This window comes from Cygnus atratus, chromosome Z (genome assembly GCF_013377495.2).
Source record: "Cygnus atratus isolate AKBS03 ecotype Queensland, Australia chromosome Z, CAtr_DNAZoo_HiC_assembly, whole genome shotgun sequence".
In the NCBI taxonomy this organism is placed as follows: Eukaryota; Metazoa; Chordata; class Aves; order Anseriformes; family Anatidae; genus Cygnus; species Cygnus atratus.
Genome location: NC_066396.1, coordinates 8,630,577 through 8,644,893, shown reverse-complemented (window position 1 = coordinate 8,644,893; position 14,317 = coordinate 8,630,577). Strand labels below are relative to the sequence as shown.

At 39.2% G+C, this 14,317-nt stretch overlaps 1 protein-coding gene across 5 annotated transcripts in view; it reads left to right on the top strand.

Annotated features, from left to right (window-relative positions):
• The window catches only part of KIAA1328 (KIAA1328 ortholog), a 176,990-nt gene that overhangs the window by 65,089 nt on the left and 97,584 nt on the right, over positions 1–14,317 (top strand). For all 5 annotated transcript variants that reach the window (XM_035565946.2, XM_035565944.2, XM_050716342.1 and 2 more), the window contains one exon: positions 3,224–3,351. In XM_035565946.2, coding sequence (XP_035421839.1) covers positions 3,224–3,351 — 128 coding nt within the window. The remainder of the gene's footprint in view (positions 1–3,223; positions 3,352–14,317) is intronic.

The following is a 14,317-nucleotide window of genomic DNA, read 5'->3' as shown; positions in this document are numbered from 1 at the left end:
GCTGATGCAGATGGAGGGGTGAGACTCCTGGGGGTGAGCAGAAGTGTGTCTCTGGCAGGAGCCTAGCATTAGGGTTGGCTGTGCCTTCTTCTGAAGCCTCACCCATAAGATGCTCTTTGTTCCCTGCCTAATGTTCCTCTCCCTGGAAATCTGTAAGCGTGCCACTGCTGCATGCAGTGGTCCCTCTTCGCAAAGCCAACTCTATCTCCACTGAGGATATTATCTCTGAAGAGCCATAAATGAACTCTTAATTCTATGACTTGCATTCAGCGATGAAATTAACTAATTTATTCTGTAAAACATATAGTCCTTGCAGTATGACATGTAGTGTTGAAATCTTAACCTTTGCATTTCTGAAGTTGATTTTTTGGTCGTGTACTTCCCACCCCCTGTGAACAACCTAAATACTTTATTAACAAACTGCATGAAGTGTATTACTAGGATATGTTCAAATGCATATTTCTTGAATATAAAACTACAGTTTAGTGAAATGCCAAGTACCACTTCTCTCAGGTAACTAACATCTTGTAAATCCAGTATTTGTGCTCCTAAATGGATAAAGAAATATCTGTGAGCATTTAGGCACACGCACTTTTCTGTGGAATGCAAATCTGCAGGACTTGTTGTCTTGCAGGTTTTTTCACCCTTATAGCAATTCCTGTTTCTTTTTTATAAAGCAGATTATAAAAATATTTGTCACTACCTATGTATTTGTTTGGAGACCACATTCCCATTGAACATGTGTGCCCCCATTGTATCTGAAGGACTTAAATATTTTTGTGGCAGTGTTTGTTGTTTATTGCCTGGCTAATTTGTAGGGGAGAAAAAAAGAAAGAGATCGTCTTGCTGCTTTTAGCAAAAATTCAATAGAACAGAAGAGTAAGATCTAATATTAAAGCTTTTTTTAAGAAAGTATTCTGCAGTAAATGTACCAGCACATTATGGAGAATTATCATAGTTAGAGCTATTATACATGTGCCTGCAACAAAAGAACAGTTTTTTTTTTTTTTTCTTCCCTATTTGAAGCTTGATGTTTACTTACTTAATGAGCAAAGCAGGGCTTTGGACTATGTTGGCTGTAACAATATGTTGCTTAATGCAGAGTCATTGTCTGAATGAATGAGATTTTAATCTTCTAATACAGGAAGTTTTAACCATAGTTACACTGCTGATGGAATCTTCGAAGAATTTCAGAAGTATCTCAGCTGCCATTCAAGCTCACGTTAACTATTGCCCTTCTCACTTGTTATCCCATAACTGGCTCTTGGACAATTAGAATTTGCTTTCCTAACACTAATTTTGCATGTCGTGTTTGTGAGCTGTATTTTAAATAAATTTGGCAGCTGCAAGTAAGAGGTGGCAGCATCATGTGCACGGCAGGCGCTCTGCAGTCTGTAAAACATGATTTGGGCATCTCTCGTGGTACCCATGCACCACGTATGTATGCGCTACTGTGCGGGCAATCTCATCTGGCTTCCAGACACGGCTGGTACCAACATTATGGTAAGAGTGCGAGTGGGTGCATGGCCGTCACTCATGACCCCGGGGCCATTTTGGGTACTTGTTCTGTGTGCCAGCAGTGTGCTGGCTGGAGGGAGAAGAGGGTGAAATCTGTTTGGTGGGGAAGGGGCTGCTGGAAGCAAAGTGAATTAAGAGGGCTGTAAAAAACTGATAAAGATAGGACTGTCTGTTTTTATATTCTGCCACATAACATGGGTTTAAATGAATTTCCCTATAATTTGTCTTCAAATACCGACATTTAACTCTTAGGCAGTATAAATGAACTGGCTTTTTCTAGAGTAAAATTCATGCCCTGCGTCCAGGCTAATATGTTCACCTACTATAAACATTACTGCCTATGGTTACAACCGGAATAAAAAATTCCTTTTATATACATCATAGCTGGCAGAGACTCCTGAGACCACCACAAATCACTTCAGCCTTTTGGTGCTCTCTGACGAAATGAACTGAAATGTAAAACAGCCCAGGCTTCAGGCAGGCTGACTCTGGAAAGCAATTAGCTTGTTTAGACCATTGTTTGTATCCTCCTGTATTTCCAGGTGCTGAGCAAAGGTGGACTAGGAGCTCTCCTGAATGATTTAAACACTGGGCTTTAATAACCTCCCATTCCTTCCTTCCTAAAAGGTTTTGCTCATTCTCTGTGTAGCCTTTCATTTAAAACAAAGCAAAACAAACAAAAAGAAAACCTGGCAAGTTCCCCCTTCCCCCAAAAGAACAAGAAGAAGGGAAGGGAAAAAAAAAAAAAAAGGGTCATAACAGGGAATAACAAAGCAGTGAGTTATTTATGCAGCCATGATTGGCAAAAATGATTGCAACATGAATTTGCCCAGAAGCAATGATTAGATCATAAAAATGTTAAGGAAATCTGTAACTCAACACCATTTTATAGATTGAAGAAGTTTTTGTTCCCTACCTTAATTGCGGTGACTTGTTATTAAAGTATTTATTCAGAGTAATCTCTTTGGACAGCGAGCCCTTATCCCATCTGCATGCATAATTAAAAGTGAGGGGGGAGAAGGGGGAGCATAAATGGTTTACCATGCTACATGAGCAAGGGAGGGAATTACACAATGACAGGTGAAGAGCAGATTTATCTCCTGTTGCAATGCTGCAAGCAAGGCAGGACACTGTTGCTTGCTAATATCCTTGCAGACACCACAGTTGCTGCTTCTCCAGATTACTGTCCAAAAATCATTGCTGGTCTCTAAAAGGCCTGTAGCGCTGCATCTGTAGCTGTGGGTTTTTGAGCCGTTGGTGCTCAAGCAAAGAGATTGGATTTGGGTATGTGGGCTTGTGAATCCATGCCTCTGCTTAAAAATGGACTATTTACTTACTTGGCTGGATATTTATTTATTTATAAATAAACATTGGTAGTGTCTGGCTTTGCTGAATACAAATCAGAGGGTTGTAATTGTTCCAACTGAAACAATGTCATCACCTGCCTACTGCTCTGTCCCTTTTCCAATGATAAAAGAATTTGGTGCAATTCTTCTTTTTCCACTCTCTGAATAGAAAGAAGGTTGTACTTGAACATTCGTCTCTAGACAGATTTATCATCATTAGGCAGTACTCAAACACATGGTATCTGTTTTTAAATTGAACTGTTATGGATCTAAATCGGATTTACACAGAGTAAGTTGGTATATATTTGACTCTTAACTATTCATGAAACAGTATTTTTCCTTAACTTCTGATGTCTCACCTCTGCAGCAACAGTACAGAGAATGCCAGGAACTTTTGAGCCTTTATCAGAAGTACCTAGCTGAGCAACAGGAAAAACTAACGCTCTCCCTCTCTCAACTCAGTGCTGCCAAGGAAAAGGAGCAGAAGGTAAGCTCTTTTTTCCATCTCCTTTTTTAATGACATCTCCAAAACACGATCTTTCTTCTTCTAGAAGTGTAACTTGAGTACGTTGCCTTGTATTTTATGATGTTGGTAACTATTTAGTGATTGGTGTACCTTGACCTTCCCTTAATACATGGATTACAGGAAAACAAAAAAAGAAGCAAGTTTTGGATCAATAAAATGGGTGAAGTTAATTGACCATGTTGTTGTGCAATAGGAACCATAGGAACCCATGCCTTTGCTAAGCGAAAGGATAAGATGCTCTTCTGTTTTCTGTCCTGTTTCTTAAACAGTGAAATAATTACAGTCACTATAGCTACAGTCTTTCAAATTTTCACTGTGGCTTTTGATGACTGAAAAGGAGATTACAGATGATGTGTTTGGTCAATAAGAGCTTTCTCAAGTCTGTAAGGCAGCCCATCTGATTTGAGCTGTTTATAGAAGACCCATAATTATTTATGCTGTTTAAAAACAGAAAACATTGACTAGAGATACAATGTGTTAAATTAAGTGGTAAAATGGTTCTCAGATGTATATGCAGAAAGACTTGAAGACATGGTTACTGAGATTTTTTTCTGATAACTACGTACTTGATTTGTATCCCTGCTGATAGCAGATGATACCTTGAAAATTAAGGCAATTTATGCAAGTGCTCTACCTAATGTCTTTACTTGCTATTCTCTTTCAGTAGTTTCAATCAGTAAATCTCCATTCAGGGGCTGTCCTACCTTAAAAATAAAAAAAAAGACCATGCCTTTTTTAATAGGTTGGGCACTAGATCTTTCTTTTGCTGATGACTGTTTAAGACTTCTAGTATGGCTAGAGGTAAAGTCATCAGTGCAGAGTATCCAGGAGGTGGCCTGACTCTGGACTCTGCTAACAGAACTGCACAGACAGATCCTACTTCTCAGAAGTCCGTGAAGGCAGGGCTACGCTTTTAATTCTGTTCAAGAAGCAGGTAGCAATACTGACTTCATTGGCAGTAGGAGCAGGTTATTATGCATGTTTTTAAAAATACGTTGCAGTTTGTCAAGCTTTTGGCCTTATAAACATTTCATTTCTATTCTTTTATATTTTTATCTGCCATCCATTTTGTGATGGCTTTGAGTTCAAAACAAGAACCTTTTATTTTCTCTAAGAATGGATGATGCCTGTGTTCTTGCCTGTAATATGCAGCCCGCTGGGGTTCTCGGTGGAAAACAGTCCAGAGGAGCCCAGGCGGTCCAGCAGAACTGTGACAGCTGAGTTTGGGATGATGCTGTTACTTCTCTGAGGTTGAGTTGTGCTTGAAATCTTTCACCTTTAGCATTTCACCTTTAAATACGTGATTGTAAATGCATGTAGTCTAATTCCATCTACAATTCTAATACAGAGATACAGATAATAGGAAACCCTCAGCCTATTAACTGTCAAATTAGCACCTGAGCTACAGCAATCCATGTTCATCTCTTGTTCTTCTGTCTTCCTAAGCACTCTGTCAGTGTACATACAGAGACTCCTCTGAACTTGTTTTCTGACTTCATGTGCAAGTTCTATCAAGCTTATCTTTGATCCCATTATTTCTTTATACTTACAGGCACTTTTGTCCACAAATGCGAATTCAGATATTATATCTAGGTTTGTCTTGACATTTTATTTACAGTACCTAGCGTACAGCTCCAGCCTAGCAGGTCTGAAATTACCCTAGCCTTCTTGCCCTGTGCAAAGCTTTGTAGGCATAGATAAAAATTGTCAAAGCACGTTTCAGCTGGTCTGTCTCATAATTTGCAAAACATTGGTAATGTTCCTAGCTTTCCTCTTCAATTTTCTCTTCTATGTAATCCTGGTGATCATGAAGCTGTTTATTTCTTGAATGCATTTGGCTTTATAATTTGTTACCTTTCTTCCTTCCAAACAAACACTTCATGCTATGTTTTTCCTCACAGCTCAAACTGTGGAGAGATTTGCAGGACTGCCTCAGCGCTTCAGTTCTTTCCCTACCACACTCTATGTTGTAGCTATCAAAAACAAAGGAAAGTTGCTGGGCTGCTTTTTGGACCATAGTGTTATTTTCACACACGTTTTTGCTGCTCTGTCACTTGTCTTAATAACAGAACTGTGAACTCTTAGGGTCATCGCTGGTCTCTTTTTTGTTCCTTTTGAGTGTTGTCTTAATACAGCTGTTCAGACAAGCCTAGGGCTTGCATTTTGGTGTCCTGCCTCATTAGGTAATGTCACAGAGGAGCACAGCATGGAGGATTTTTTGGGAGGTAAGAACTTGGGGGGAGGACGTAGCCAAAACCTTTCCTCCTGCTCTGAGTGCTGCTTATTCCTGCGCTCTCTGCCCTGCTGAAGGTCCTACAGTCTCCCCCATATTTATTTTAAGTCGGAGTTTGAAAAAAGCCATCTTGATTTGGTCTTAGGCTAAGAGAAGTCTTCCTGACTTTTGTATGAATCCTTGACCATGGGGAATCTTCTCTGTTGTTTGTTTTGACTGGGAGAAGGAAATTCTGGCTGGCTGGCTTTAAATCAATTACTTAGTTTTCACTTCTTTGAACCCTCTAGGTGATGTAGTCACCCAGTTCAGGTGCACGCTCGTGTTACAGGGGCATCTGTGCTTCAGTGTAAGATGTTGCTCTGATTTTTCCTGTGTCTTGCAGAAAGACGGGACTGCACAGTTATAGTCTGTACCGAAGCATGGCTTTGTTATCCCTGTTATGAGCTGTTCTTTCTTGTTTCTGTTCATCTTTCCTTTTTTTTTCCTACTTGTTTGTTTTGATTCATTCCTACACCTGTATCTTGACATAACTTACTATTTGTCTGTCTGGCTCCCTCATTCTTGCTGTACAATAATGCTGACCGTGATCTCCCCTTCCCCCTGAGCTTAGATAGGAATTTGAAAGCATCTCCTTTTGGTGTCTAAATGCCGGGCTTCGTGTTAGAATAAGACAATTAACAGGTCAAGAGAATCGCAGTGTTAGCGAACTGCCATGGCATTGTTGCAGAAAGGTGGAGTTGTGCAGGAGGGAAGCGACTGCAGTAGCTGTGCACATGTAGCTGAAATGCAGCCCTGGTTCTCAGCTGCACTGAACTAATGCAGCTACTTTGGTGTTTGCTTTTATTTTTGTCTGTTTTAGCATCACATAATGGTAACAGTAATTCTGAAGTCACGTTTTCCTCTTACCTGATACTGCTTCTTTATAACAAAAGCTAGCCCTCGAAATTTAAAGGAGGTGGTAATGACATAAAAATGTGAGGAAAATGGTAGTGAGATGATTTAAGACAGAACTCTCGTGGAGTCAATAATCAGTAACTGGAACATGGAGCTTCCTTTTTTGTGAGATAAAGTTAATTCCATTTGAAAAGATACTTAAGGTGACATGAATTGAATTATTCAAACCGGCCTTCTCAGCATTAACTCTAGGTTAATATCTCATGATGCCTCTGGTTTCATTACAGGAGTTTTAAGTACATAACTTTTTATAATAAATTCAATACCTAGAAGCTGAACTGAAATTGGTTTACCTTCTACCAACCCATAAAAAGAAGCATTAATTGTAAAGTGAATATTAAAGTGGTCACTAAAGTTGACTCAGACAGATTCAAAGAGATAGGTCTTGTGTAAAGGAAGTGAAGAGCTCTACTGAACAATAGGCTTCTGCCTTGATGTTAATAGAAAATACTATCCATATTAAAATGTAGTTAAATCTCTTGTATCAAAAATGATTTTTGAATGTTCTTGCTGCAGCTCTCAACTGTTCAGTCTTGGCCATTTTCAGAAGCTTTACACGGAGATGTAAAGAAAATTGCGGTTGTTCTAGGTAAGCAGGTCTGACCTAGTTACACAGTTGCTGCTTCAATGCCATCTCAAACAGTGGCAAGAATCCAGTTTACTTTGGCAAGTTCCTGGCTGGTGAATTTGTACGTGTTCTGCAGCATAGGGTGGGACTTCACTTGCAAGAATGGGACAGGAGGCTGAGTTTTTACAGGACTGGGATTCTCAAGCTATTTCACCTAAAAATAAGGATAATGTCTGACCTGTAGACTCAGCTTTGCCTATTAGCCTTTGAATTTACAAGTACAGATGGCAGCTTTTGTTTCTTATTTGTAGAAGATTATCAACACATCTGCTAACTCCCTTGATTTACATAGGTTCTTGTTGTGTATGTGTTTTAAGCTTGGGTTCTTCTCCCCCGCCCCCATTTATAGAAATGCAATAGGTATGGGGTGGAATTGTAGGCAGAAAGGAGTATCAATAAATTATTTTCAGTGGGATATCTGCACTCACCCCTTCCTGTATATTACGCCATCTGTCTCCTGTTGTTTGATGTTTATATTTCAGTAATTCCAGAGGCCCTCGTCAGGAATGAGGTACTGTTGTGTACTAAGCACTGTGCAAGCATACTGAAGGACATGGTCTGCTTTGGGAAGACTGTAAAATCTTAAGAAGATTAGCTTTTTGGGAGGAGGCTAATATTTTTTTTAGCCTTTTTTTTAAATGTTGTTATTTCTCATGAGTTGCTTGTTCATCTTAAACATTGTTGACACAGTTGTGGTGTCATTTCACAGTTAAGTCTAAAGGAAGCCTTTTCTAGAAAGGACTACAAAGTCTTGCTTTCTTTTCATGTCAGTGACTAAAATTGATGTCCATATAATTGTCATTTTTTGCCTTAATAAGTGTAATTATATCCTAAAGCTTCAAAAATTAGTTATGATTATTTTTTCTATTGAAAAAGATATTGAAACAAGTCAATCTTCAGAAGCCTTTCCTTTCTGATTTTCCCCAGACTTCTCCATTCCTCTTCTTTCAGCATGAGTCACCTTTAAACACACTCTTAGTTCGCTTAAAGAAAAAAAAAATCCAACATATGCAAAGGGTTGTGAATGCTATAACGTAAACCTGCATGATAGAATTTACTTTGTCTGTTTACCCAGCTGTACTGGAACAATGGATGAGCCCATCTGAAATATACTTGAGAACTGGGGTAATAAATAAAGAATTAATTTGACTGTTGTCCCAGAGGTATTGGAATAATTTTAGGAGGCCAGACAGAGACAGAGGTTTAGCTTGAGTAAATACTGGGAATAGCCTTTCCTTACCTGTGTTACTTCAGGCAAAACCTCTGATCTCTTTCTGTGCCTCTCTTATCTGTGAAAGGGAGATAATGCTTTTTGTCCTCATTCATTTTATTTTCTGCTGAGAAAGCCAGGTTTTGGGAATCTCCTCATGTGTGTTCAGAGTGTTTAGCAATATTTCAAGCTTAGTGTCTGGAGTAGGCTACCTTGTGTAAGGGAGAAAAAGGCATATGTTTTCCTTTTACCTCTAGGTTACTTGTCCTACTAGATTTACCTGTCTTTTCTAAAAAATGCTAACTCCAAACAGCAATGGAGATGGACATAAATATTTAAACTAAAAGGAAACATCAGTATTGAAATATCTGTGCATTGCTAATATTCACAGTGTAACTACATCTGCTCTCAATCCCCTGGAAAAGTGTGCCACAGCAGGACCATTGGGCTCTCATAACAGCCCTGTCTACTTGCATGTGGTGAATGATGCTGTATTTTAGTGGTTGTAAGCACTTCACTCTCAGTTCTCTGCTTAAGTGAGGTCTGAGCAATTCACTGCTTAACAGATCTATGCTGCTTGACTGTCTCTTTGCTATTGTTCTATTGTCTTCATCAAGTTTGTCTTTAGTCACTTTAGGGTCTTTTGATTTTCATTTTCTTTGAAGGTTCCTCTTTGTTTCATCCACCTGGCTTTAAAAACTGTCTCTCCTGAGGAAACCTTTTATTTAGGTGGACATTCATATCAACTGTCTATTTTTCTGTTGAGGGATAAATCTGGAAAGAAGGCAATGCCTTCTCTTCCAGCAAAACATTCCATTCTCTTGGCCTCATAAGCTTTTGATGATATTTGCTGCTATTGTCAAATGACATCTCTGGACTTTGAGAATTTGAGAAATCCCTAGGACTGACTGTTCCTTGAGGACCTCCTGTTCTTAAACACCAATTTACAGATTCCTAGGTAAGATATTGCAGTTCCTTCAGTGTAACCCTTATAGCGGCTGTTGGGAGAGAGCTTTGTGACCACACTCGCCAGCATCCTCTACATCTCCTTTTAAGTGTGGGTGAAGATTCTTCAGTGAATATAAGGTCTCATAGGACTGCATTTGCAGTCAAGATTTTATAATATGCTACAGGCCTTGAGGAAGCAAGCTTCTGTTCTGCCCTTCGCTCTGTGGAGCTGGCTATGTAAGTTCTTTATCACTGTCAAGCAAACAACCTAGCTGTCTACCATTATGCTGGCACTTTTAGTAGTATAGTCTGTTTAACCTATGCATATATCTTTGGTTCTGCTGTCTTCGGCCTTTTTTTGAATGTTGAGACTCTTGAAAGTCAGTTTCTCATGCACATCCTATATCCTTGACTTGCTAGTTTCCAGTATCGAGAAACCAGACTTATAAGATTCCTCTAAGCATGGCGGGTCCTGTGTGTTGTGATCAAGATTACATGTGTGAATTTTCTGACTTGTTGAAAACTAGCCTTGGAGACATTCAAAACTGAACTGAACAAGGAACCTTGTTCAAGTAACTCTGAAACTGGCCTTTATTTGGGAGGGGTTTGGACCAGATGCCTTGCAGAGACTCCTTCCAGCCTGAATTCTTGTGTGATTCTGTTCTGTGCTCTCTCTTCCCCATCGCTCTTCAAGAGAGAAATCATCATGTAAAAACTTGCTGTGGTAAGAAGTGAAAATGCTTCTGGGCTAATAGCGGTAGTCCTACAACTGGACCCTTATTTCTGAAAGTCGAAATGACTGGAGTTGCTTTATAGCTATTGAAAAGAATTAGAGGCTGTAGACTCATCTAGAACTTCATAACATAAATAACTTTATGCAGTAGTTTAAATTCCAGATAGTGGGTGTGATATTAGTGATTATTATATTGGAAGGGAAATTGGTTACCATCTCTTTTGTGCAAAGCATACATTTTTGTGTTTTGATCAGGTAGCTTAATTTGAAATGCCTTTGTTTAATGAAGGCCAGGTTCAGGGCACTCTTCATATGGCAGAAAGATTTTTCGTGAGAGCCAAGGCTGTAATTTTCTTACAGCTAAGAGGGTGGGAATTCGTTATCTGTCTGTACCGGGATGATTGCCTGCAGAAATATCTCTTCGAGCTAGTTCTGAATACCCTAAGATTTAGCTTGAGTTTTTCATTTTGAGCTGCAAGAAGTTCAAACTTAAAGTTTGTCTGATACACAGCTTGCCATTTGAAGTTTATAAGGACTCTCCTGGACTCTCCTCCTTGGATTTTATCCACTATAGAACAAATTTCAAAGTTCTTGAGTCAGCTTATATGTCTATATAAGCAGAATATAGCTGGTGTGGTGACATCAGCAAACGTTATGTATCTATGGCATTTATTGCAAGATTGTGTACAGGGTGCATGCAATTTATGGTTTAGAACAGCCTGGTCACCTGTCTCTCAAGAATTAATTCATTAGATGTCATTCCATAGCATTTTTTGGTTGCCATCTCTTCATGGCAGATGCCAGCAATGTCTGAAATGTTCTACATTCAGGTTTATAGCAAGTACCATTTTCTCTTCATTTTGGAAATTCGCTCTTATGATTTCAGTTTGGGGCATATGCAGAAAAAGACCATGCAGACATTCAGGACTATCATTAACCAACGTTGATTCATAGTACCATCCGCACAAATGGGGATAAATGAGTTTCTTTTGTCTATGCAGAAAAGCTGCCAATCTGAAACTGATGCTGTCAAAGCCAACTACATAGATACGTGGCTTCTCAGGGTGGCAGAGCTATTTCCGAAGCCTTAAAGTAGGGGAAAGGACATGATGTCCTCTGACCCATCTCTGAGGTGTGGATTACCCAGAGGTCGGTGTCTGCCTTGAAATGAACAGCCACTTCTAGTCAATCTGTAATAGATATGTGTGATTCCATGTTGTCTTTCCCCATCTGTCTTCCTCTCCATTAGCAGCAGTACTTCTGTTGGCTGGAGCAGGCCAAGCAAGTTTTCAGGGTGGATTCTGTTTTCCAATGTATAACCTCAAAAACTTCTTGTCCTTTGTGGAGTTGGATCGTGAACATCAGTACCTTAGTTGAAGATTGTCAGTTCACAGTATGTCTGATGAATGTGTCTGCTCTAAATCTTCAGATAGAGGACTTCTCACAATGAAATAAGGACCTTGGTGCCTTCTATGGCAAGGTCAAGTACCCACTCTTGCAGGCTAATGTTACTTTTAAATTTCAGGAGAAGAATTTTTACTCAGTCATATCAGGAACGCCATTTAAGTCAGGGGGCACTCATGTTTGTGGCTACAGGAAAAAAAAAAAAGGCCTTAATTTTAATAGAGAACTTGTTTCATTAAATAGCTTGATTGGCTGCAAGCATAAAGTATCCTGTGAGCTATTCCGAATTTTAGGTGACGGCTGTGGAGACTACTTCTCTTCCTGAGATCTATACATTCATCACATAAACTTTCATTTTGACAGTGCTCTACTGTTACCACAACTTACTGACACAACTCTTCTTTTGGGATTTTTATCCTTCAGTGGCTCGTTCAGTCAGGCACTCCATGACTCCAGATGATTATGATTTTGGGGTGGTTATTAGTGTCCCTCATAATGTGTGTGTACATTTAGGTATGGAGTTGAAGGAAACTGTACGGTTACTTTTGTCTGTAACTTCTTCATTAAGTGTGTGTATTCTGCTTTTGAGACCCTGGAGATTTTGCAACTGAGAGGAAAAGAGCACCTGGGATGCGTAGAACTGTTCAGCCAGCAGCTTTTCTGCACATACATGTGAGAAGGACTTGCTTGTGTACCTTACCAGCATGCATGGTGTGTGTCTGGGAGCATGTCCAACCATCATGTGAACGTGTAGGCAGATGGACCTGTAACTTCTTTTTCTCAAACCAATACGTAAAGTCTGGTGAAGATACAAACCTCTGACTGAAGCACCAGCACAAGTTCAGCATTCACAATTCAATTGATAAACATGTAAGCAAGCTTTCAGTACAGTATTGTCTATGGCCATGAAACAGTGTTATTTCCTACTTTTTCTAAACCTTAACACAGAAATAAGTGGCTTTTTTTTTTTTTTTTTGTGATTTGAACATTCTAGTTGATCCATGGGCATCAGCCTTCTGCAACATTATCTTAGGCCCTTTTTGTGGATTCTGTAGCTTCAGATAAAACCAAGAGCCAGTGGTATGTCTGGAGCAAGTCCTTTTTAGTTGAGGAAATAAGAGAATGGTCTTTAAATCTTTAGGCCTTTTATTTTCGTTTTATCCGTGGGAATGTCATTAAAGGGACATGAGAGGTTTTGATTAGTATTTTTCATTACTTGTGCTGACCATTAGAGTTTTGCATACAAGTGAACTACTGGGACTGCTGCTGTGGTCTACCAAGTAGGTGAGGGCTGGCAAGCAGATGAATTGGGATCTAATTCTGTTCTGTTGCATCTTTTGCCATTGAGTTATTCAATTGCTGTCTGGCTTTTTTTTTGCTCTTTAAATAGGCGATGATGCCCACTGTTTGTTAGAGCATGTAAGCTCAGTGAATTTGAAATGTTATGTAAATGCAAAGATGAATTGTTGATTCAGTTATGAATTTAAGATACTGTAAGGAGAGCTCAGTTGGTCTGGGACTTCCCTGTACATAAGTTAATTCCTGTAAAAAGGCAGTCTTTTTGCCAGTGCTGGTTTAAGAAGAACAGGTGATTAACATGGGGAAAAACCTCCAGTGATGTATGATACAGGGCAGATACACACGTTGTATGATTCTCTTTACGAGCATGTTTATTCATCGGAGATAAAAAGGATCACATAATCTGAAGTGAAGAATCAGCACTTCTGCAAGTAAAACACGAGAAGAAAACACTGGAGTCTTCTATTTGCTAGGCACACACCTATGCATTCTTATCAGCTGCTTTTTAAGCATTAATTCTATTCTAATGGTTTAACCAAAGTATTGTCATTGTGACAATGTGCTTATTTATAACTATAGAATTAAATGTAGAGGAGTACAGATTCAAAATATATTTCATAACTTGGAGATTTTGTGTTTTGTTAGGCTACGTAACTCAGTGAACACTAGCATATTAGAAAGTTACTTCCTGATAACGTCTTCCTAACTGTGTGTGCGATAGCCTCGGGCAGTCTTGGGTCCCTGTGCAGAAGGCAGGAGTGAAGGTGAGTGACACCTCCAAAAGGTGACTCAGATGCAGCTCACGATTCAGTTTAGATGAATCCAAGCATCTTTATCTGAAATCCTTGTTATTTGATCATATATCAAGATACTCCTTTTACTTTTTCATGAATGATTAGATAGCATCATCATTAAGAGAATGAACACTGAACACAAAATTGCTCAATCCTAAGTAATAAGACCATATTTTTCTTGATGTAGCGTGTTGTTTTTCAGACACATCACTGATGATGTTTATTTGTTTAACTAGTCCCTTGCGTTAAAATTTGTAAATATTTTAAGTGTTCCTTTTAATTTGTCTTCAACCTTTCAGACCTGCGATTCTAAACTTCTGTGTGGGAGCGTATTTTAGGTGGCAGGCTGCCAAGCAGGCATGGCAAAAATGGGTATGTTCATTCAGCCCTTTAAACTTTTTTCCTAATAGGAGAATGCTAATGGTTTGGTATAAGAGACAAGTACTTCTGTTATAATAAATTAGTAATAAAGTGTTTAAGAGTATTATGGAAATCTTTTGAAATGTCAGAAACATTGTAAAATGAGGAGCTGGTTGTTTTTTAAAAATCGAACAAACAAAAGCTCAGCAAAAATCTCTCCTTACAGAGTAAAGTTCCCGGTGAAATCACCACATTTCAGTTCTGGTGCTGCTGGTGAAAGAACCTTTCTGTATCACAGTTCAATGGACAGGAAGGTTTGAGACACCTGAGCTGAGACCTAAAGAGGGGACTCTCCAGCCACCAG